Consider the following 23,781-nt stretch of genomic DNA (forward strand, 5'->3'; position numbering starts at 1 on the left):
TAAATGAGATTAATAAGAATAAATTAGGAGCTCAAGATCTCATTTAAAGTAGTTGTGAAGCATTCGTGTACAGAGAAAATAATTTCAGGGTAAACAAGCAATGTTGCTTTTAAAATCTCTTTTCCCTTGAGAATTATAGAAATCTCTAATTTTTTTCCTTTTTTTTTTTTTTTTTTTTTTTTCCTTTAGGAAGATGATTCTTCTTCATTCTGAGTTTCTGAGCTCTCAAAGACAAGCTGAAGCAAGAGCAGTTGAAAGCCGTTTGTGTAACCGTGGATATACAATTTAAACTTGTAGGAACATTTCCAGAATGAAAACCACATACAGTTACCTTACTAATTGCCAAATGATGAGTGGAAAGTTATGATGGCAAAAAACAAAGAGCCACGTCCCCCGTCTTATGCTGTTAGTGTTGTTGGACTGTCTGGAACTGAAAAGGATAAAGGTAATTGTGGAGTTGGGAAGTCGTGTTTGTGCAATAGATTCGTTCGTTCAAAAGCAGATGAATATTATCCTGAGCATACCTCTGTGCTTAGCACAATTGACTTTGGAGGAAGAGTTGTTAACAATGATCACTTTTTGTACTGGGGTGACGTAACACAAAGTGGGGAGGATGGAATTGACTGCAGAATTCATGTAATTGAACAGACTGAGTTCATTGATGATCAGACTTTCTTGCCTCATCGGAGTACGAACTTACAACCATACATAAAACGTGCAGCTGCCTCCAAACTGCAGTCAGCAGAAAAATTAATGTACATTTGCACAGATCAGCTGGGCTTGGAGCAAGACTTTGAGCAAAAACAAATGCCTGAAGGGAAATTGAGTATTGATGGATTTTTACTGTGCATTGATGTCAGCCAAGGATGTAATAGGAAGTTTGATGATCAACTTAAATTTGTGAATAATCTCTATATTCAGTTATCAAAATCTAAGAAACCCATAATAATAGCAGCAACAAAATGTGATGAATGTGTGGATCATTATCTACGAGAGGTTCAGGCATTTGCTTCTAACAAGAAGAACCTCGTGGTAGTGGAAACATCAGCAAGATTCAATGTCAATGTTGAAACCTGTTTTACTGCCCTGGTACAAATGATGGATAAAACTCGCGGTAAACCTAAAATAATCCCCTACTTGGATGCCTACAAAACTCAAAGACAGCTAGTTGTTACAGCAACAGACAAGTTTGAAAAACTTGTCCAAACTGTGAGAGACTATCATGCTACTTGGAAGACAGTTAGTAATAAACTGAAAAACCACCCTGATTATGAAGAGTACATAAATTTGGAAGGAACAAAAAAGGCCAAAAATACATTTTCAAAACACATAGAGCAGCTTAAACAGGAACATATTAGAAAAAGAAAAGAAGAATACATTAATGCATTGCCGAGAGCTCTTAATACTCTTCTGTCAAATCTAGATGAGATTGAACATTTGAGCTGGTCAGAAGCATTGAAATTAATGGAGAAAAGGCCTGACTTCCATTCCTGTTTTGTAGTGCTTGAAAAAACACCCTGGGATGAAACTGACCATATAGATAAAGTGAATGACAGAAGGATTCCATTTGACCTTCTCACTACACTAGAGGCAGAAAAAGTTTATCAAAATCATGTGCAGCATCTTATATCTGAAAAGAGGAGGATTGAAATGAAGGAGAAATTCAAAAAAACTCTTGAGAAAATCCAGTTCATTTCACCCGGACAGCCATGGGAAGAAGTTATATGTTTTGTTATGGAGGATGAGGCGTTCAAATACATCACTGATGCAGATAGTAAGGAAGTGTATGGTAGGCATCAGAGGGAGATTGTTGAAAAAGCCAAAGAGGAGTTTCAGGAAATGCTTTTTGAACATTCAGAGCTATTTTATGACCTGGATCTTAATGCAACACCAAGTTCCGATAAGATGAGTGAAATTCATGCAGTTTTGAGTGAAGAGCCTAGATACAAAGCTTTGCAGAAACTTGCACCTGATAGAGAATCTCTTCTTCTCAAACACATAGGATTTGTTTATCATCCAACTAAAGAAACTTGTCTCAGTGGCCAAAATTGCATGGACATTAAAGTAGAACAGTTACTTGCCAACAGTCTCTTGCAATTAGACCATGGTCGTTCAAATTTATACCACGATAGTGCCAACATAGATAAAGTTAATCTTTTCATTTTGGGCAAAGATGGCCTTGCACAAGAGTTAGCAAATGAAATTCGGACACAGTCCACTGATGATGAATATGCATTAGATGGAAAAATATATGAGCTAGATCTTAGGCCAGTTGATGCGAAATCCCCATATCTGTTGACTCAGTTGTGGACCTCTACCTTCAAACCACATGGTTGTTTTTGTGTGTTTAACTCTATTGAATCACTGAATTTTATTGGGGATTGCATTGCAAAAATAAGAGCTGAAGCATCTCAGATAAGGAGAGACAAATATATGGCCAATCTTCCATTTACATTAATACTGGCTAATCAGAGGGACAGTGTTAGCAAGAACCTGCCTATTCTGAGACATCAGGGACAGCAGTTGGCCAACAAATTACAATGTCCTTTTGTAGATGTGCCTGCTGGTACATATCCACGCAAATTTAATGAGACCCAAATAAGACAAGCTCTAAGGGGAGTACTGGAAGCAGTTAAACACCACTTTGATGTTGTGAGTCCCGTTCCCACCATTAAAGATCTGTCAGAAGCTGACCTAAGAATTGTCATGTGTGCTATGTGTGGTGATCCATTCAGTGTAGATCTCATTCTTTCACCTTTCCTTGACTCTCACTCCTGTAGTGCTGCTCAGGCTGGCCAAAGCAATTCTGTGATGCTTGATAAAATTATAGGTGAAAAGAGGCGTAGGATACAAATAACTATATTATCATACCATTCTTCAATTGGTGTGAGGAAAGATGAACTTGTTCATGGATATATACTGGTTTACTCTGCAAAGCGGAAGGCATCCATGGGGATGCTTCGGGCATTTCTTTCTGAAGTGCAGGATACGATTCCTGTCCAATTGGTGGCTGTTACGGATAGCCAGGCAGACTTTTTTGAGAATGAAGCAATCAAGGAGCTCATGACTGAAGGAGAACACATAGCAACAGAGATTACTGCGAAGTTTACAGCTTTATATTCGTTATCTCAATATCATCGTCAAACAGAGGTCTTCACATTATTCTTCAGTGATGTGTTAGAGAAGAAAAACATGATTGAAAGTTCCTATATGTCAGACAGCACAAGGGAAACAACGCATACAAGTGAAGATGTTTTTTCAAGGTCTCCTAGAGGAGGTTCCCTTGACTATAATTATCCAGATTCAGAGGATGATGCTGAGGGACCGCCCCCATACAGTCCAATTGGTGATGATGTAAGGTTACTCCCGACCCCTAGTGACCGTTCAAAGTACCGATTGGACTTGGAAGGAAATGAGTATCCTGTCCACAGTACACCTCTCAACTGTCACGACCATGAACGCAACCATAAAGTGCCTCCTCCAATAAAACCGAAACCCCTTGTTCCACGAACAAATGTGAAAAAACTGGATCCTAACCTTCTGAAAACAATAGAGGCAGGTATTGGTAAAAACCCAAGGAAACAACCTTCTCGAGTGCCTGTAGCACCCCCGGAAGATGTAGACCAATCTGACAATTATGCTGAACCTATTGACACTATTTTCAAACATAAAGGCTTTGCAGATGATATCTACGCAGTTCCAGATGATAGTCAGAATCGTATTATTAAAGTTCGAAACTCAATGCCTATAAATGCCCAGGGTGATGAAGAGAATGGATTTTCTGACAGAATGTCTAAAAGTCATGGGGAAAGAAGACCTTCAAAGTACAAATACAAGTCTAAGACATTGTTCAGCAAAGCTAAGTCTTACTATAGGAGAACGCATTCAGATGCGAGTGATGATGAAGCTTTTACCACTTCTAAAGCTAAAAGAAAAGGCAGGCACCGTGGTAGTGAAGAAGACCCACTTCTTTCACCTGTTGAAACGTGGAAGGGTGGCATAGATAACCCTGCTATTACATCAGATCAAGAATTGGATGATAAAAAAATAAAAAAGAAAACTCAAAAAGTGAAAGAAGATAAGAAGGTAAGTCAATTATTTGTGATGTGAGCCACATGTATACATTATTGGCTTTTTTATGTATCTAGTGTATTATAAGGAGGGGGAAATCAAAATATGCAAGAGTATTCATTTGAAAAATATGCTGTAAAAATTTTTAACTAGTATTGTTTCATTTTGTCCAACATTTTTCCAGCAGACTTGAGGAATGAGATGTGTTGTCTGCCTAATCGGTTGTTTGACAAGTTTTAGTTCTTTTCATATCTATATGTACCTGTGCAGTTTCACTTCCTTCTATACACGTAAATGGAGGCAGAATTTAGTCTACAAATCCTTCCTTGTTAATCACAATATCTGCTTAAACCAAACCAAAACAAAAACAAACAAAAAAACCCAACAAAATCTACTTTATGAATGCAGGGGTAGAACTGGTTCTTTCAGTTCTTGCAGTTCTGGCTGTTGGAATGAAGTTAAGGACTGGTGAATGAAAGGAGTGGTTTCTTTTTCACTCTCAGTTGCTTGCTGGGAATGTGGAACTCTTTTTAAAAGCACGAAAAAGGAACTTTTTATAGTGGTTTTACTGATCACTGAGGTTTCCTAGTGTATGCAAACAAGTAATCAACCTGTGTAATTTTCTATTAAAATAAAGGGAACAAAATGCCCACCTAGTGTAAGCTTCTAAATAATTGATATTCTCCTTGAAAAAATGCCTATTCTATTTTGAACTTTGTTGTTTACTTTTTGTTTTACTTTTTTTTTTAAGTTTATTTTCAGGTTGTGTTGTGATTATAGGTACTGTATTTATACTCGTTATAGGTTAGATTATAATTTTAGGTAAGCAGTTATGGCCTTGCAAGTAGTTTCTGTTTAACATTACATATCAGTTAAATATATTCTTTCTTGTCACAGAATAAGTTGTTCTTAATACTGTCTTTGATAGGAACATTTTAAATATTAACATTTAAAAAATGTTCCTGTTAGCTTATATCTGACTACTGGAATAGCATACAGAAAAAGAAGTTTAGTTCGAATAGGATGTGGAGTTAAATTTTGCTGATCATGTAAGTTCTGAATTTGCTCTTAGTATGCAGCTGTGATTTGAATTCCATGACTGATTTAAAGGGTACTGTATTTTCTTAAGGCTTCCTAATGAGCATAAATATTGTTATCTTGTGATTATAAACTCATGTGGTTAAAAATACTTTGAAGATACCTTTTTTTAGGGGGAAACAAAATTAAAAAAAAAAAAAACAACAGTTATATACTTCTGATTGAAGTTATCTTACTCCATAGAAATTGAAATACAGCGTTCATACTCCTGTCTCAGCTGTGTTGAGAGAAAGTTCTTTCAAGGTGGATATTTATCTTGAAGCTGTGTAGACTGGATGTCATACAATCTTCTCTTCCTCTCATTGTGTCAGCAGCTCCCCTGCTGTCTTTACCAAGGCCTCTGCTGTTGTTTTAGCCTGTTCAGGAGCACATGTAGTCAGAAGTTTCAGATTGTTGTAACTTTCTTTGCAGTGGATAAGACTAGTATAAGAGTAGTTTCAAGTTTTCTGTAGCCTACCTCTTGCTTTTTTTCTGAAATTGAAATTTATGGTCCAGGGCTGTTGCTCCCATGTTTAATAGCAGAAATAGAAATAATTGGAATGATGGAGAAAGCAAATTTATCTTGCAATGTAAGTTGCTCATAAATATTCAGAAAGTCTAAGAATGTTGAATGCCTAGTTCTTTTAATAAGTAGTGGGGTTTTTTTTTTTGTATGTTGTGTTGATTTGCATTATGTTGAAAAGTAGTTCCACTTCATGTGGGTAAGTCACTTCAGTTTGTAAGTGATCTACTCCTATGTTTTTCTTTGTGAGTAGTTTCTTCCCCCCCCACTTTTTTTTTTTTTCTGCAAGAAGTGCACAGTTTTATTTATTTTGCAACTTACGGTGTTTTTTGTGCGTTGTATTACATGAACAGCCAGCAGTACTGGAAGAATTATTCAGATAATATTTTCCTTTCCTTCTTGTGCTTTGTAGATCGTGAAAGGGTTATTAATGTCAACTCTTTACAGACTACTTGCTTTTTTTGAAAAAAATTGGCCTCATGAATGTGAAAAAGATGTTTTACAGTTTTGTTCTACTTCCTGAATATTTCTGAAATCTCTTACTGATACTTTTTCTGTGCTGTTCAGCTGTATGTAATGGTAACATAAGTTGAAGTGTAGCTATTTTTGCTATAACTGTAGTTAGACTAAAATATAGATATTTGTTAAACAAAATGAATTTGTTTCAATTCAGAACAAAAACCCAACCTGTTAAGTCTAAGGTCCTCATTGTCAAAAATTACATCTGCAGGGATAGGAAGGAGGAAAGGAGTTTTGGCAAACAATAGGGAAAACTGATGTTTTTCCAGCCTTAGTTCTATTCTGAAACCTTTTACCACAGAACAGCCTGAGTTGGTGAGGGGATGCAGTGATCATGAAACCAAGTATTGACTCTGCTTAGGACCATCCAAAATCCAAGCGCTGTGTTTGAAAGTGTTGTCCAAATGCTCCTTGAACTCTGGCAGCTTTGGGCTGTGTCCACTTGCCCTGGGGGTCCTGTTCCATCCCTGACTGCCCTCTGGTGCAGAGCCTTTTCCTAACACTCACCTTGACCCTCTTCTGATGGAGCTCCATGCTGTTCCTCAGGCCCTGTCACTGTCACAGAGAGCAAAGCTCAGTGCAGCCCCTCCACTCCCTCTGAGGAGCTGTAGGCCACCATGAAGCTTCCTTTCAGCGTCCTCTACTCTGCACTGAACAAACCAAGGGACCTCAGCTGCTTCTCACTGGTTTTGCCCTTTAGACCCTTGATCATCTTTGTAGCCCTCCCTTGGGCTTTCTAATAGTTTTATGTCCTTCTTATGTTGTGGCACCTACAAGCTGTGAGGTAAGGGCTCACAGTGTGGAGCAGTGTGGGGCGATCCCTCACCTGGTAGCAGCGCTGGGTCTGGTACATCGCAGGGTATGGTTGGCCCTTTGCACTGCCACAGCACACTGATGGTTCGGATTGTATTACTGTCAGTCAGTCCCCAGACCTTTTCCGCAGGGTTGCCTCTCATCCCCAGTCTGTACAACTAGTCCCAGTCTGACTTAAACAGCCAGGGTTGCTGTGTCCCAAGTGCAGAATCTGGCACTTGTTGCATTTGTACCAAACTTAAAACATTTATTCTGAACTTGAGATGTTATCAAGGACAGAAATAAATATTTGATAGTGCTATACTTATTGCTGTTTGGAAACATAAATTAGAATGTTTTACTTTGGAAAGTATAACGATGACAAATCTGTGGCAAGCAGATAATGTTACTTGCAATATCCTCTAACATTGCTTGCTACCAAAGGAAATTAAAGATTTTAAGACCAGTAAAGCTGAGTGTACTTTAGTCTGAATTTTTTGTCCATTGATGCTGCACCTAATGCTGTTAAGCGTTTGTGTTCTCAGTCTCATTTCTGTATTCCAGTAGTCAGAACTCTAGGAGCTGAGCTTTGTTTTCAGTTACTGTAGAAATAATCCATCTGAAGACTTTCTTTCCCCTCATTGTCACTTTTCTCTAGAACTCCAGAACTTTTGTTATCATTCTGCTGGTAAGGAACCCTTTTGCAATTTCTAGTTTTCACCTTTTCTTGTGGTAACCTTTCTGATTTTTTTTTTTTTTTTTTTTTTTTTCCTTCTCCTTTTCTGATCTGCTGCCTCCAAACCAAGTAAGCAAGAGGTGGCTGCTTTTTACTTCTTGATCTGAGTTTTAGAAGATGAAGTTTTGGTAATTCCTATGAGCTTATATTTTTGAATAAAGATGACTCAAACTGTGTTCAGTATTGCAACACAGCTTTTGTATTTTTTGAGTTGCACCCACTTTTTTCGTTGCAGTTACTGTTACTTTAGTACCTGTAGGCCCATTCTTGTCCTTGGTAATTTCCAACTACTGTATTCCTATTATATAGTACAGATAGTAGTTTTCCAGTGCATGATTTTTCTATTAGACTGTGATCTTCATCTTACTTAATATTGTTCTGTTTCCATTATTGTATTTGTCACAATAATTTCATATCACTATTGAATGCCTTACTAGAGTCCAGGTTGGTAAAACTACCCGATAACTGTGTTTTCTTTGCCTCGAGAAAAGTGAATGTATTTTCAATGGAGAAGGTTGGATCAGTCTATTGTAATCTAATTTAAGGTAAAATCACCTTCATCCTATTATATTACGTATGTAATTTTATTACATATTACCATGACTCTAAACATTCTGAAAATAATTGTTCTGTAGCCTTGTATATATTACTAACAAGCAGTCTGTTAACCTTTCTCTGCTTGAGAGATAAAATGAAGAGAGGGAAAGAAGAAAAAAATGAAAATGGACTGGTTTTCAGAGTCAAAGGACCTTTTGCCCAGGTTGATGTGGAGTTGTGTCTGCACCTAATGCGTGAGGTAATGCTGTGCTTGAAAGCAAGCTTTCAAGTGCACACAGTTTTTTATGCAGCTTTGTCTTGGTTGTTTTTTACCTTGCCTAGTGAGACCTCTCCAGCTGAGATGCATCTGTGCTCATTCATCTCTTTCAAATAACACAAGTAGGAGCTCAAGTGTACGCTTACCTCAATTAACATGCTCTAATATTGAGGTGTGGTACTGTGTGTTGATCCACACCAGTCCCTTGAGAAGCAGCAGTCTTGCAGGCCATATAATAATGTAATTGCGTTCAGTTCAACTTGATGAGTTTGGAGGGATGGAACAACACAGAGAAAAAGTGGAAAATGTCAAGACCTGAAAGTGAAGTGAGCATTTCTAGATGCTACAGGAAGAATTCCTGCTTCTCAAACAGAAGGAACTTCATACACACTATAATCCCAAACTGCAGTAGTTAGGATGTTTATACGTTGATACCATAAATATGTAAGGCCCAAACCTCTGTATATTTTTTAAATATATCAAATTATCAATATTAATTATTACATATTGTGACTATTTATTTGTCAGTTAAATCATTTAAATTAATTAGATGGACTCTAGTCTCAATTTAGTACTCCTAGCTTCAGGCAGGAAGCCTTTCTGGTATGGAAACCTATAGCTGTGTGTTGCAGTTAATGCCCTTACTGTATTTATCGTTACTGTGAAGTGAATGAATCTTAAAAATTCACCCATCTTGTTTAGCACACCTACCTTTGTGAATCCTCTGAAATTTGATACCTAATTTAGGCTGTATTCTTTTTTCCTCTCATGAGGTGTCTTTGTCTTTGGGTTTGTTTTTTTCTCTTCCACAGTGTATCAGGAACAGCATATATCCTGAGTAAATTTCTGTGAATGGAAAGACAAATTCTCATCTTGAAATTCTGCAGGCTTTTTGCCTTGTTACCTTACAATTAATATTTGCAAATATTAATTTTCACAAGATAGTTATTTTGTAAATGTAGGAACAAAACTAGAATGAGTAGATTTCACTTTATTCTATGGATCGAATTAATTGAAGCTCTTCTGAAACCAAATCCTAACTACAGAGATCTTGTAAGCAATAGGAAATGAACCACATTTTCTTTGACCACTAGTCAATATTCTTATTATCCAGGGTCAGTTAATGTTTTGTTCCTTTTTATTTTTTATTTTAATTTTTTTGTGTATCTGGAGTTGCCAACTATGTCGATCAATCAGATTTGAAAAATAGCACTTTAAAACACTGTGTTGTAAGCTTGTTTACAAGGAGCATTGAACAAAGAGGGTTGTGTATTACCTTCTGTTTCACCGTGTGCTGATTGTAAGATGCCTTATTATATTCATCTGAAAACGTGGTATTTCAACAAGAAAATTCCAGTTACATCTAGATGAGTTCTTACATATTCTACTCTGGTGATACACAGGTTTGACATCTATTTACCATGTTTAAACTTGTTAGTTCTCATTATAATAATTTCAAAACTATATGGAATTTTGTGTTGAAACTGTTACAGAAAAGAGTCAGAAAATAGCCCATATATCTTGATCTCAGTTTTAGTAAGACTATGGTAAACTTGTGACAAAGCAAAAATTTAAGTTGATCTTTTCAACTATATTTGTGTAAATTCAGTGGTTGGTATAGCAAACTACAGTCTACTTCAGACTGGAATGTGTAATGAAATATTGATTTTATTTTTTGCTCCTTGAGAAGAAAGATCCAAGTCTGTACTTCCAGTTTTAATCTGTTCAAATGCACCACTGTTAAAATGCATGTTTGGAGCCGTATGTCTTTTAGAGCTTCTGTAGCTTAAAACTCAGTATTACAAGCTTTAACTCAAAAAATGGCAAAAGGAATGAGAAGGAGAAAGGGCATGTAAAAGACTGTCATCTGCATTATTCATGTGTTGTATAGTTTCTGAAGAGCTTGCCATAAATTATTATTATTTCTGTTGTTAATACTTTAAGCCTGTAAGATGCTGCTTGTGGTACCTGGTTTCATGAACTATTCTAATAGTTTTGAAAATACTGACTCTGCCCTCAATGACTTCAGGGCATTACTGCAAATGAAGCAGGCAGAAAATTTCCTTTGCATTGAAAGTAGTAGTGTAGTGTGTGGGAGGTAGAGGAAAAGTGGCTGAATTTCCACTTGGATTAACAAATGATGATGGGATTCTGGTGGGAAGGAGGTGAGAAGGGAAGAAAAAAAAAAAAAAGTCCCACTTGGGCATAGAGGACTGAATGCAGCCCTTAAACAAAAGGAGTTTGATGGATAGGTTTGGGCAGATTGTTTCATTATACTTTCAAGATTCACAATTGGCTGATACCTCAGACTAGTTACATTAGAAGATGAGAAAACTGAGCTAGTTCTCTGGAACCTACTGTCAAGAGGATTAATCCTGCCTATATTTTAAACTTATATTTTGATTTTTTTAATGCTTTTTTATAACAATAATTCTAACCTGGACATTGAGAATTGGATGCTGTGTAGTGCTAGAATAAATATTTTCATGTTCAGCTTGTCTTCTGTTGGGAGGACTTCAAGTACTCTTTTGGAACATGCTTGTTTCTGTAATTAAACTACTGCAATTAAAGCAGTATTGTCCTTAAACAGTTTTGGTGTCAGCAACCTAAGGAAAGTTTGGAATTCCTGGAGTTGGAATACTTTCTTGCAGAAATAAAAGGATCTGCTTGGGGTTTGGCATTAACCTCTTTTAGGGAGTGAACTGTGCTGTCTTGCTGTCTTGGTAGGCCGTTGGCAAGCAGCAAGTGATAGAAACTCATGATGGAGATGGTGTAAAACTCATATATAAACAAATTATAAAAAATCAAATTTACACAAAAACAGAGGATGTCAGCTTTATGGTGTTGGGCTTATGTGGTGTTTTAATTATCAACATTAAACAATGGCATATGAAACAACTGTTTTGAGTTTTTTTTGCTAGCATTAACTTAGCAGTTTTCTCCTGGTGCTCATCTTCTCTGACTTGGTACCTGATTGTTCTTTTTTATTGTGATTTAGGAGAAGTGTGCAAAACAGTCTGACCATACCTGCCATAGTGCTCACTGCATTCAGAATGAGGTGACTGCTGTACTGTGGTGGGGGATGTATTTGGCTGAAATATCTGCTGAACTAAAAGTGAATGACAGAATCATAATCTCACTACCAAAATCTAAAAATGTTAGAAATGATTCAAGTTGTTTAAGGTTTAACTAACTGAGTAGTTTAATCTTTATTTTTGTTCTAATGTTCTCACATTTGAAAGCTTTTAGAAATTGATTTTACACAGAAAAATACATGCCAGTGACTGGCTGATATAAAAGTTCCATGATAAGATTGATGGATCAGAAAAGCTGACTGCTTTTTCCTCAGAGTTGAGAAAAGGGATTAAAATGAGCTTTTAATGAAGATAGAAATAAAGCTAGAAAACTGTGGAAATAAGACCTCTTCTTTTTCTGAAGTCACTTGGACAGTTCAACAAAAATGAAGCCGTTGGCCCAATAACGTCTTTCTATTGAGAAGTTCCTCGCTTAAGGAAACTAGATGTGCAACCTGTGGGAAGTATGAACATCTCAAATCAGGAAATAACTGTTGTTTATTACTTTAAAGTTGCGTTATTAATTTGCAGCTATATTACTGTGGACATTATGTAGAATGTGCTATGTGCAGAATGATTTCATTTGGAGATTTTTGCCTGTTCACTGCATCAAAAGACAGGGAAATGATGAAAGATACTTTAACCCATATATTTGACAGCATAGAGAGGAAATTGATACGTAAAGGGAACGAGCTGATAAAATTGCTACTGTAACTTTACTGATGCCTTACAAAATCTTAATTTCATGTTCATTTGATGGTATAAAAGTCCAGTGGTTTTCCAAAATGGGGGAAATTTGAGAATTTTATAAGTTTTAAACCTAGAAGCAAAATGGTGGTGTATTTTATGTCACTGGTTACATAAGATACAGTCTTACTGTAAGTTATAACGTACTGGAAACTTTCTTATTAAATTTAAATCTTGATTAGTATTCCATGTTAAGTGAAGAAAAAGAAAATACTCAAGTCACAGCTTTTAAATGAAAGCATAGCTGCTTTTACTGCTGTTTTTACTGTGCATAAACTTCTAAAATAGAATGCTAGAGATGATGATGATGATGATATTTCAGTCCCCATATAGCACAGCCACTTTTATATGACCATCTCTGAATATCTTAACACTCAGAAATGAAACATGGTATCTGATGTTGTATAATAATTTGGATCATTAAAAGTGGATTTATTAGTTAAATTGTGAAAATTTCCTTCAGCAGGAGGTTGGAGGGGGCTGTGGAGAAAACAGGCAACAAATCTTGATTCTCTTGTTCATATTTGTAATGCATTTGGTTGAGAGCAAACCTCCTTTTCACAAAAAATGTTTGCCTTTAGTAGTACCTCACTGCAACTGTCGTGTTTATGCTAGTGCCTGCAGATCTTACTCTGCGATTTATTGTTACATGTTCTGTGACATTACACCTGTAGAATGGTTGCAATATAAAGATTATTTACTACCTTTGAAAGGCATACAGAGGACGTTCTCTGGTGATAGGAAACATTGCACTGCTGTGACCAATTTGTACTTCATGTAGATTCTTCTGTGAGTCATGCTGGAAGTTATTACGTATGATGCAAAGATGACTAAATATTTTAGAAATAGTTGGAGTGCTGCTTATGTAGTGTATGCTACTTTAAAAGTACTTTTGTGCTTAGTTTGCTGTAGAGGTATTTTTACGTCTGATAGCTGTGTGATTCTCTGCTTGAGTTAGTTATAATGTTACTTGAATATTACTTAAATAATTATTACTTAAATAACTCTGTTTTATTGTAGCAAAAAAAGAAAGTTAAGACATTCAATCCTCCAATCCGTAGAAACTGGGAAAGTAATTACTTTGGAATGCCCCTACAAGACCTGGTTACATCTGAGAAACCCATACCTCTGTTTGTTGAAAAATGTGTGCAATTCATTGAAGATACAGGTAAGTTAGGAAAATTATTTCAGGAAAACTTTCCCACGTGCAGATTAAGCAGTGCCTCTCATTTAAAGCAATCTTTAGAATTTTTTGCCTGAAATAAATAACTTTATTATGGGATAAGCACATTATAAAAATAGGTTGTGTTCTCTGAATTGTATGTTTAACTTGTAATTTTCTTTTTTCTTTATTTACACTAATATTTCAATTGTTATATACCAACACTTGAAGTGTAACTTTTGTTTCCTGTAATTGGAAAAAAAGACTTCATTTTTTAATTTCAAATGACTTTTAACCCAGTGGCATTCCAGTCTTGCATTTCTCATTGATGCCACTGTATTTTATGTAATATAATAAGAAACTCTGAAATCCACTTTCAGATATTCCATATGATTTAATAAGTCAACTTTTTTTTTTTTTTGCTAGTAATCCTAGACTTGCGTTTTAACTTCTTATGGAGAAAAATCTCTTTTCTGAACACTGTATATTTCTGTTTTAAAAGTACCAAATTTATTTAATACTTGATTTTTTTAATTTCCAGATTTCCCAGTTGTACAGTATTAACCTGTGTTTTCACTAAGGTGCAATTTCACAGTATTGTTTTCTACCTGGCTTTCTAGTTGTGTGTTTTGAGCCCTGCCTTGCTTTCAGCCTATTTACTTCATGGTCATGAGGGAAATAAAATGATCTTACTGATCCAAAAGAAGACTTCATTTGAGACAGGAGAGTTGTTTTAAGGTTTGGGTGTGATCTTTGGTTGGATTTTGTGGTTTTTCTGTTGTTTAGCTTTTAAAGGTGTAGAAAACAAGTTTTTCCTTTGTGTGCAGCTCTTCCTTTTTCTGAAGTTGCATTAAATGCATGTTTGAAAGCGGTTATGTGGTTGAATCAGGACTGTCCTTTGGCCATGCCTGTTGTTTGATGTTGAGTGTAGAGAGTAAAATGGCACCTTTGTCAGTGTTGTCTAAGTTTTGTAATTACAGTTTTTTTGACTCTTCAGATGACAATAGCTATTTTAACAAGAATAAGACCAAAGGGTGTTCTTGAAATTAAAATTCAATTTTGCTGCCATGTTGAAGAGTAGTAAGCATTTCCAGATAATCTATTATAGGCCATAAGTCAAATAGCTGCCTCTGAAGTCTTGTATAGTGTGTTATACAAATAAAACAAACAAACAAAAACAAACAAACAAAAAAAGGCAACAAAAAGTTGGAACCTCAGGCACTGATGTTTTGGGACTCAGAAAAGTTAAGTATTAGTCTGTCGTTAGCATTTATCTCTGATTGATCCTTTGCCTGCAGATAAGAGCAGAATTTCCTCCCTTTTGCTTTCACTTTGCCCACCTCACCCAGTAAAAAATGGGGAAAGAGAAAGAAGAACAAGGGGTAATAGAATGGTAGATGATCATTTAATATTTCTTTTGTGATTGCTGTTGTATAGTCAACAAAAGCATAATTTTATGAGTGAGTCGTTCTAAATTTGTGTTATTTAAAAATGGCTTCTTAGAGATATTATCTATATACTGTGCTGTTCAGACAGACGTTTCACCAGTAAGAAAAGACTTCTTAAAAAAAATCTGTAGAATTTAGAAATAATATTTGAGCATGATTAGCTTTGTAAGAATACTGTCAATCAACAACAGCAACAGAGTAAATCCAGGCCTAATGAAAATTTTTTGAAGTAATGGTGTCTGATACCTTGATTTTGTGGTAGACTTTTAAAAGAAAATCTATTATTTCTCTGGAAGTATTCTTTTTACTAGCTTGTAGGAGGAGAAAGAACTGTAGTAGGATGGAAATGTGATTAGTTATCTTTTCTACGCATAATCATCAGACTCAAGCACTCAGTCAATTTAACACTTGTTTTTTTCTCCAGTGATCTTTCTTTGTAGGATAAGATGTTTAGTTAAGCTGCTGTTGGGTTCAAAATAAATGGGGCTTCTCAAAAGTGGGATGTTTCTGTTAATCATTTCGTGAAAATGGATCAAAACCTCTATTTTTGATCTTTAACAGTTTTTCTTCTACAGGTTTTCTGTAATTAGATTTGGTTGTTTTTTCAACTTTCATACTTGGCTGTTGGAATTTCATTTTTAGTGTATGTTATTTTTATGTTAGGTTAATATCCAGTAGGTACCTGATGAGGTTCAGACCACGTGTTGTAGTTGCACTACCTTCTCTTTGGATAGAATCTATTTTTGCCTTCAAGGGGCATTAAGGGGAAATTGAAATTTCACTTGTGTTGCTCAAGTCCTCTGCTGAAGTAGTCCCAGAGTTGATGATGCGTGTCTGTCTGGTATATAGAAGGTTCCACAAATACAGTTTTGGAGATGATCAGTCCACAGAAGGCAGGTTAAGACCTATTGCCTTCAGTCTAGAGTTGGGAATGAAACCATTTCCAATTGGTAAAGTTACTGTATTGGCTGCTTGGCCCTGGGGAGTCCTGCAGTGATTCAGCTGTCTCTCAGCCAGTACTATTAGTACTAACCAGCCCTTCAGATGCACCTGTACTGATGATGATCATCTTTCTTTTTAATCAAGAGCTGTGTTCTAGCTCCACTTGAAAGAAACTAGTCAGTATGTTTCTTTTACAGAGGGCATAACTGCTTAGCTTTTCCATTTAAGATGCTTCATTGTGTTCAGTTCCTTCTCTTTGTATTATCAAATTTAATTTGCATTGTGGCTGAATTGTATCTTTTTTTTCTAATGAAAATAGAGTTAACCTCGAATTGAATGGCCAGCTTCAATTTATAATGTACCCTCCCTCTGCCTCATGAAATGATACAAGATGGCACTTTCTACATACTTTTCTAAACTGTCCCTGAGGCAAAAAATACTGTGTAGAACATAGCTTTCTCTGTTTTACTTTGGATGCTCAGATAAGATCAGCAAATGTTCTTGAAGATCCCAGCGTAGACATTAAAGAATTAAGAGCATGCAGAAAATGTGTTAAAATTTTTCTGTCTTATTGTGCTGTTCTAAAATGTTCTCACAGTGTTTAAAAAAGAAAAGAAAAAAATATGCATCAATAGAAGAGGAACCGTTTGGAAAAAACTGAAGTAAATCCCAGAGCTGAAAATTAAAATAAAATAAAAAAAAGTCTGGGACTTGAATTTTTTTTTGAAACTTGCCTTTATAGCATTTAAAGTAGAAACTGAGGGAGTGAAGTAGTTAATGCTAGAGCATTAACTGTAACCTTTTTATCTGAAGGTAAAAGGTTACCTGTAACCTTTTACAGACTATGTAAGCACTTTTATATTGTTGGTGACATAACATTACTTACAAGCTGCTAGTGTTTGTGTTCTTTTACCTCTGTCAGGTTCTTATTAAATCACTATGTAACTTGCTTTTGAGGGCAGCTATTCAAATAGACTTTTTGACATCAGCAGTTATTTTCAGTTGAGGGCTTCCGAAAGAAGGTTTTGAGGATACAATACTTCTGGTTCATTTTGTTGCTTTCCCTGGATTTGAATGAATAGAAAGTCATTTTGTTTCATCACTTAAAATAAAATTTTAAAGTATATTAGTTTTCTGCAGACTAGATTTCTGTACACAGCAAAGAAGCATAGTTAATATCGAAACTAAGTTGTTTAGATTTTTAAGAAAGTTGTTGTGACTGTTTTTCTGTAGACCTGATAAGATGTAGGAGAAAAAATAACTTTGTTATTATTGTTTTAGATTCTGTCCAATGTAGACAGTTGTTTTTTAGTATATTGTATTTTTTCTTAGTATAGGCGGTAAAGTTGAGATAATTTTTAAATCTCAATTGTTTTAATAGAGTGAATGCATTTCCCTGTAACAATTGTCATGTAGAGAGTAAGGAGGATATTCTGTAATATTTGTACAGTACATATAGTACTGTATATACATACGTACACAGACTTCTGCATAGCTGCCCAGATTCAGAAGTAGTCAGTTTTATTTGAAAGAGAAGAACACAGATTTGTGAAGGTGATGTCAACAAAAATAGTGTTTATTGGCTCATTGTTGGTGGTATAATTGAGTTTTATATTGCAAAAGCACATAAAATGATGTTGAATGCTGGCTCTGTTCTAAGATTCAAATGTAAAACTTTGTGTTTATTGTGATTATGGCAAGCTCATAGCTTGGGTCTTCTGCTATAATGGTGTACTTACGTTTTTATGCTGTTTTACATGCCTCCAGTTTATTTACAAGGACTGTTTATGTGTTATCCATACACTTCAATTGATTATTTGTAACTTTCCTGGACTTACAATCATTTGTACTAAAATTTCATGCTAACATACAGAGTATATCAGTGGGTTTTTTTTTTTTAATATTTAGGTATTGCTTTAAGGTGTTGTGAATTTTTTTTTTTTTTTTTTTGTATGTATTGTTAAATGATAAGTGAAAAGTTTGATAAAAGTTACATTTCAGTCTGTTTACTAGTAAGGAGAAATGAAATCAATATTATGAAAACTAACACAATTTGCAATTTAATACATGTAGTGCTTGACTTTATGCAGCTCTAATAATAGTAACAGCAATGTATTGTGTGTTTTTTCTTTGGGTTTTCAATTATAAAAAAATCATTGTAGAATATTGGTATGTGCTTAATTGACAAGGTTATTAATTTTAAATTCAATACTTAATAAAAAACCAATAATGTTGCTATGGTGTTAACTATACATGAAGCCATAAAGGAAAGAGGTTAGTGTGTATTGTAATAATTTATTAAGTTACTCAGTATATGTGAGACATTGATTGGAACAAAGTAGTGCGAGTCGATTTGATTGAGCCACATCTCTTACTGTCTTGAATGATCTCTTCGGTGAACTACAGTTGAAATCAGAAATTGTGTATTTGGAAAATAATTACAGCTTTTTATATTTATACTTTCTTGTTTAAATCTTGGAGTCTTGGAGGTAGAATGAGTAAAGGAATATTGTCTTCCATGAATTATACCCAGATTTTTTGCACTTAATTTGCCACTAGGCCAGATTTTTATACTAAAAGCAGACAATGCAATATTTGTCTTCTGAGAATGAGGACAGTGAATAAATAGGCAAAGAGCTGTATGAAAGAATGAGTCAGTGGAGCCACATGAGATAAAAAGCTGGCATATCGTTGGAATCCAGTGGCTGCAAAATCCATAAATTCAAGATGATTTATCTCTTTTATTCAAATGGCTTGGAGAGCTAGAGGCTTTTAGAGGTGTACTCTATTGAACGGAGAAACAAAATGGGATAAGGGCCATTCCCGTTACCCTGGTGTGTGGACTCAATATTCTAAGTGTTGTTTAATAAAAAGTAACATAATAGCCTATAAGTTCTGAAGATCCTCTTGTGCTGCATGCTTCTGCTAATTCTGTTGTGGGTGCTTGTTAGATCTTTCCCTGAATCAATGCAGTTCACTGACTTGGCAAAAGTGGACTGGGTGCTGCTGTTTAGTAATACATCTGGTAAATAAAGGTTCAAATATGTACCAGTACAGGTGCAAGGCAGGGAGCAGGACTCTGCACATATGAGTAGAACAAGGGAAGAATGGGAAGAATGACTGATGAAGCAGGGAACTAGGCAAGTTTTTCAGTCATAATGACCAGCTAAGTTGGCCAGCTACCCACAAACCTATGTATCTAAAAAGAACATTTATAGGCCATGATTCTGGACAGTAACAGAATTAAATAGCCCTGCAGTGCAACTTGAACCCTCTTCAAGTTTAGGAATCACTCTCGAATGGGAGTTAATACGTTCAAGGCTAGGGCTTCTATTCTGGGACATGTAGACAAGAGGAAAGAATGAGACAACAGGAACCTTGTGGAATTCAGTGAGGACACATGCAGAGACTAAATTCTTGCAGTGGTAATGCTGAGGGCTTGGCTTTCTGGTTAGCAGTGCTGTTGAAGGGCCCTGGTCATATGTCAGTAGTGCATCCTGCTAACAGTGATGGCTGAGGATGTATTGGACTGTCCCAAGAGAAGGATAGGCAGTAAATCAATAGAAGTGATTATTTCTCTTTACTTAGCCCATGATAGGCCTTATCAGAAATACTGCCAAAATAAAATGAGACAAACTTGAGTGAGTGTATCAGAAAGAAAGTCAAGGGCTAGAGCTTATAGCCTGTAAGGAGAGGCAATGGGAACTGGGTTGATTCATCTTAGAGAAAAGGGCTAAGGAGTTATTTAAAAGTATTTTTCTCATGCCTATAAGAATCCTGAGATGATACAACAAAGCTTAAGTACTGCAGTACATGGCAGGAGAACTAGAAACAATGATAATTAAAATTGGAGGTTTAAAGTAGGTAAGAAAACGTTTTTCCTCTGAGGATCATTTGAACATTGGAACCACTGTTCCAAGATGTTGATCACTCTCTGTCCTTGGAGGTATTAAAAATCAGACTAGACAAAGACCTGCCAACTTAATCTGAATTTAGCATCACCCTGTGTTTGAGTAGGAGGTTGGTGTAGATGAGCTCCTGAGCTCCCTTAAAACCAGAGTGACTCTGTGATCACTTCAAAATGGACATAGGAAGTTTCAGTGCTTATGATGTTATACACCAGTTTAAGCTTTGCAACTTGGAATTAATTAGCAGCAGGGAAACTGTCCAACTTGAGAGGAAAACAGTCATTAGTTGTTTCTTCTGATGGAAGACCGACTACCAGACAGATGGAAGAGGAGCACATGTCAATTTATTAATGTTTGAGAATAATTGAGAACTGTAAACAAATACGAAATGTTCATAAACACATGTTGTACACTTGAGTTGTATTGATAGTTAAGGTATATCTTCAAAGTAAACATCATGAGAATTGTGTAAAGAATTTCTAAACAATGCAGAGAAGACCAAGACATTGATGTCTTTTGCGGAGTGCCTACAGTTATGCAGCAGCTCTTACTCCCCTACCTTCCTCTATGCTCACAGTGATCAAACCCATATTTAATGAAGTAAAGAATGTTCCTACCCTTTATTTGACATGTATAGAAAAAGTCAATTACTGTCTCTCGTCATTTTAATTGAAGCATTTTCTTCTTTTTTTTGAAATGTCAGACTATGAAATGGGAGATTGAGTAACTTTTTATGAAGTAATGTAGTACTTGTTTAATGATTGGTTTATGAAAATTGCAGAACTATTCAGCATCGGGTGGGAGCTTTCTATTTTTGAGACTTCCTCAAAGTACTGAATATTTCTTTATACTGCTTACTTTCTATTGAATATTTCAGTGTCTCGTACATTATTACAAAAAACACTTAAACATTTATTTTTGGTTCTGTTTTTGAATTTGTGAATTTAATATCGGGAGTCTTTTAATAACAGTGCTAACGTGTACAGATTAGGAATACTTTAAATGAATTTTAAATGTATTTAAAACAGTTTATTGCTAGATTTTTCTTACTAGGAAATAATTTGTAGTCATTGCTTTGTAGCTGTTGGCATACATACAAATTCTGGGTCAGTCAGGTGGAGATTCCTTTAGTCCTGTGTAGTCTGTATAGCATAGGGGGTTGAGCATAGTTACGCTAGGTCAATTGTGGAATAAAATTATGGCATGATTCAGATCACAGAATTTACAAAGGTGACTGTAAGAGTGATTATCTTGGCTGCTATAGTTGCAAATGATTCCTAAAAAATTCAGTTGGTCACTGTAGGGGAAAGAATTAAACTGCGGAGAAGACGACTTGCTGTGATTAAATGGCATGCGTTCAGAGGTGTACACAGTACAGTGATACTGAAAACCTGGCTACAGTTGCCAAGTTGGCAGATACTGTGTGACTCTTAGGCAAGCTAAATATTGGTATAGCTGTTGTCACTCAAGCAAAGTCTTTAAAATCATCATAGAAGCTGTCTGAAAACATCAACTCTCAGTACTTGGTATCAAACAAGGAGGAAGAATTAAAATAATTAAAAAGAGAGAGAGTGAATGGGGAATAAAAACATACTATTGTGTAATTCCATGTGTTGCATTGGTTGCAATTGCGATCAATCAGTCTTAAAGTAAAATAGAATTTGGAAAAGAGACACCACAGAGCAATGATGTTAACTTTTGCATGAAGAAGAGCTAAGCTAATTAACTTAGAAAATTTCTGAGAAAGGGAAATAAACAAAGAACATGAGTGGTGCTGACAAAGAGTAGAGAACTCCCTGATTTTTAACACAGTAAAAAAGAAAAAAAGATTTCCTGAAAAACTTCAGATCCTGAGCAGTAAAACCAGTGTGTTTTCACAATGTGTACTACTGAGTTACAAAACTGCCACAGGTTGTGTCCATATGTAAATGACTAAGAGATTTAGATGAATTAATGGAGGATAAATCCTCAAATGGTGATTACAATTCTGTCAACGGTTTATGGGCTGGTCCGGCCCAGTTCCGTGACCAGCAGGGCGGAGGGATCTGCGGATCCGCGCCTCTGGGAAAGGGGAAGCAGGGGACCCCAAAATACTTGAAAACAACAGCACTAATCTGAGGTGGAACAAATGATTTTACTAAATATAGTATTAGTAAAATACAATGAGAGAGAGAGAGAGAATCTGTTTGAATTGTATAGACCTCACCACAATGCTGGGGTGAGAAGTGCAGTCCAGTTGAGTGACTGAAGTACAGACGGCAAAGTGCAGATGGCGAAGCGCAGGCAGCGAAGCGCAGATAGCGAAGCGCAGACAGCGAAGCGCAGGCGAAGAAGAAGGATCAGGTGACCTTGCATGGAGTTATATCCCCTTGCTGACCGCAAAGCCTCCTGGGGAAATGCAGTTCTTCTCCGTCGGACGAACATTCGGCAGATATCAAACCCCACCCCCAGTGCATTACATGATGTTATGGTGTGGAATACTGATGACCAAAAATCATAAAACCATGACATTCCACCCCTTATTCTACATCACTACATCATGCTTAACACATGGGATTACAGACTGCACTCCCCCAACATCAAATTCCCTTGTGGTACACACTGAACATCCCCGTTTTTCTGCATCACCCACCAGGTGGACCCAGGTCCCTGGGCAAAGACAGTTCCGCGAAGAGGTTTGCCCTTCCCAGAAGCAGGAAAAACCCAAACTGCTTTTCCTAACATGTTCTTTACATGTACTACAGGGACCTTATCTCCCTCTACAATATGTAGGGAGCTGGATTGGGTAGGACCATCTCGACTGATTGATCCTCTGGTGTTAACCAGCCAGGTGGCTTCTGCCAAATGCTTCTCCCAGTGTTTAAATGTTCCGCCACCCATTGCTTTCAACATGGTTTTTAACAACCCGTTGTAGCGTTCGATCTTACCAGAGGCTGGTGCATGATAGGGGATATGATAAATCCACTCGATGCCATGTTCTCTGGCCCAAGTATCCACAAGTGAATTTTTAAAATGAGTCCCATTATCTGACTCAATTCTTTCCGGGGTGCCATGTCGCCACAGGATTTGCCTCTCCAGACCTAATATGGTGTTTCGGGCGGTAGCATGGGGTACTGCATATGTTTCGAGCCACCCGGTTGTTGCCTCCACCATGGTGAGCACATAATGCTTACCATTGCGAGATCGTGGCAAAGTGATATAATCAACCTGCCATGCCTCCCCATATTTGTACTTTTGCCATCGCCCTTCCTCCCAGAGAGGTTTCATCCTCTTAGCTTGTTTAATTGTGGCGCATGTATCACAGTCATGAATGATTTGTACAATGGCATCCATAGTTAAGTCCACCCCTCGGTCTCTGGCCCATTTGTATGTTGCGTCTCTCCCTTGATGACCTGAGGTCTCATGGGCCCACCGAGCTAAAAATAACTCACCCTTGTTCTGCCAGTCCAGGTCTATTTGAGCCACCTCAATTCTGGCAGCTTGGTCTACCTGATGGTTATTTCGCTGATCTTCTGTAGCTCTACTCTTGGGCACATGAGCATCTACATGACGCACCTTTATAACCATATTTTTTGTTCGGGTAGCAATATCTTTCCATAGGTCAGCAGCCCAAATAGGCTTGCCCTTTCTTTGCCAATTATTTTGCTCCCACTGCTGTAACCACCCCCATAAGGCATTTGCTACCATCCATGAATCAGTGTAGAGATAGAGCATTGGCCACCTCTCCCGTTCAGCGACATCTAAGGCCAGTTGGACAGCCTTTACCTCTGCAAATTGGCTTGATTCTCCTTTCCCTTCGGTGGCCTCTGCAACTTGTCGTGTGGGGCTCCACACAGCAGATTTCCATCTGCGATGCTTTCCCACAATACGACACGATCCATCTGTGAACAGGGCATATTTCTTTTCATTCTCTGGTAATTCATTGTATGGTGGGGCTTCTTTAGCACGAGATACATCTTCTGCTGGTG

General features: G+C 36.7%; 1 protein-coding gene across 2 annotated transcripts in view; it reads left to right on the forward strand.

Moving 5' to 3' along the window:
- Positions 1-363: 363 nt before the first annotated feature.
- The window catches only part of ARHGAP5 (Rho GTPase activating protein 5), a gene marked incomplete at both ends in the record, with an annotated part of 40,027 nt that continues 16,609 nt past the window's right edge, over positions 364-23,781 (forward strand). Inside the window, 2 exons of one of the 2 annotated variants that reach the window (XM_079537890.1) lie at positions 364-4,086; positions 13,374-13,521. In XM_079537890.1, coding sequence (XP_079394016.1) covers positions 364-4,086; positions 13,374-13,521 — 3,871 coding nt within the window. The remainder of the gene's footprint in view (positions 4,087-13,373; positions 13,522-23,781) is intronic. The other variant, XM_079537891.1, reaches the window with a different exon arrangement.

The sequence above is a fragment of the Tetrao urogallus genome (genome assembly GCF_951394365.1).
Source record: "Tetrao urogallus genome assembly, chromosome: 6".
NCBI classification, from domain to species: domain Eukaryota; kingdom Metazoa; phylum Chordata; class Aves; order Galliformes; family Phasianidae; genus Tetrao; species Tetrao urogallus.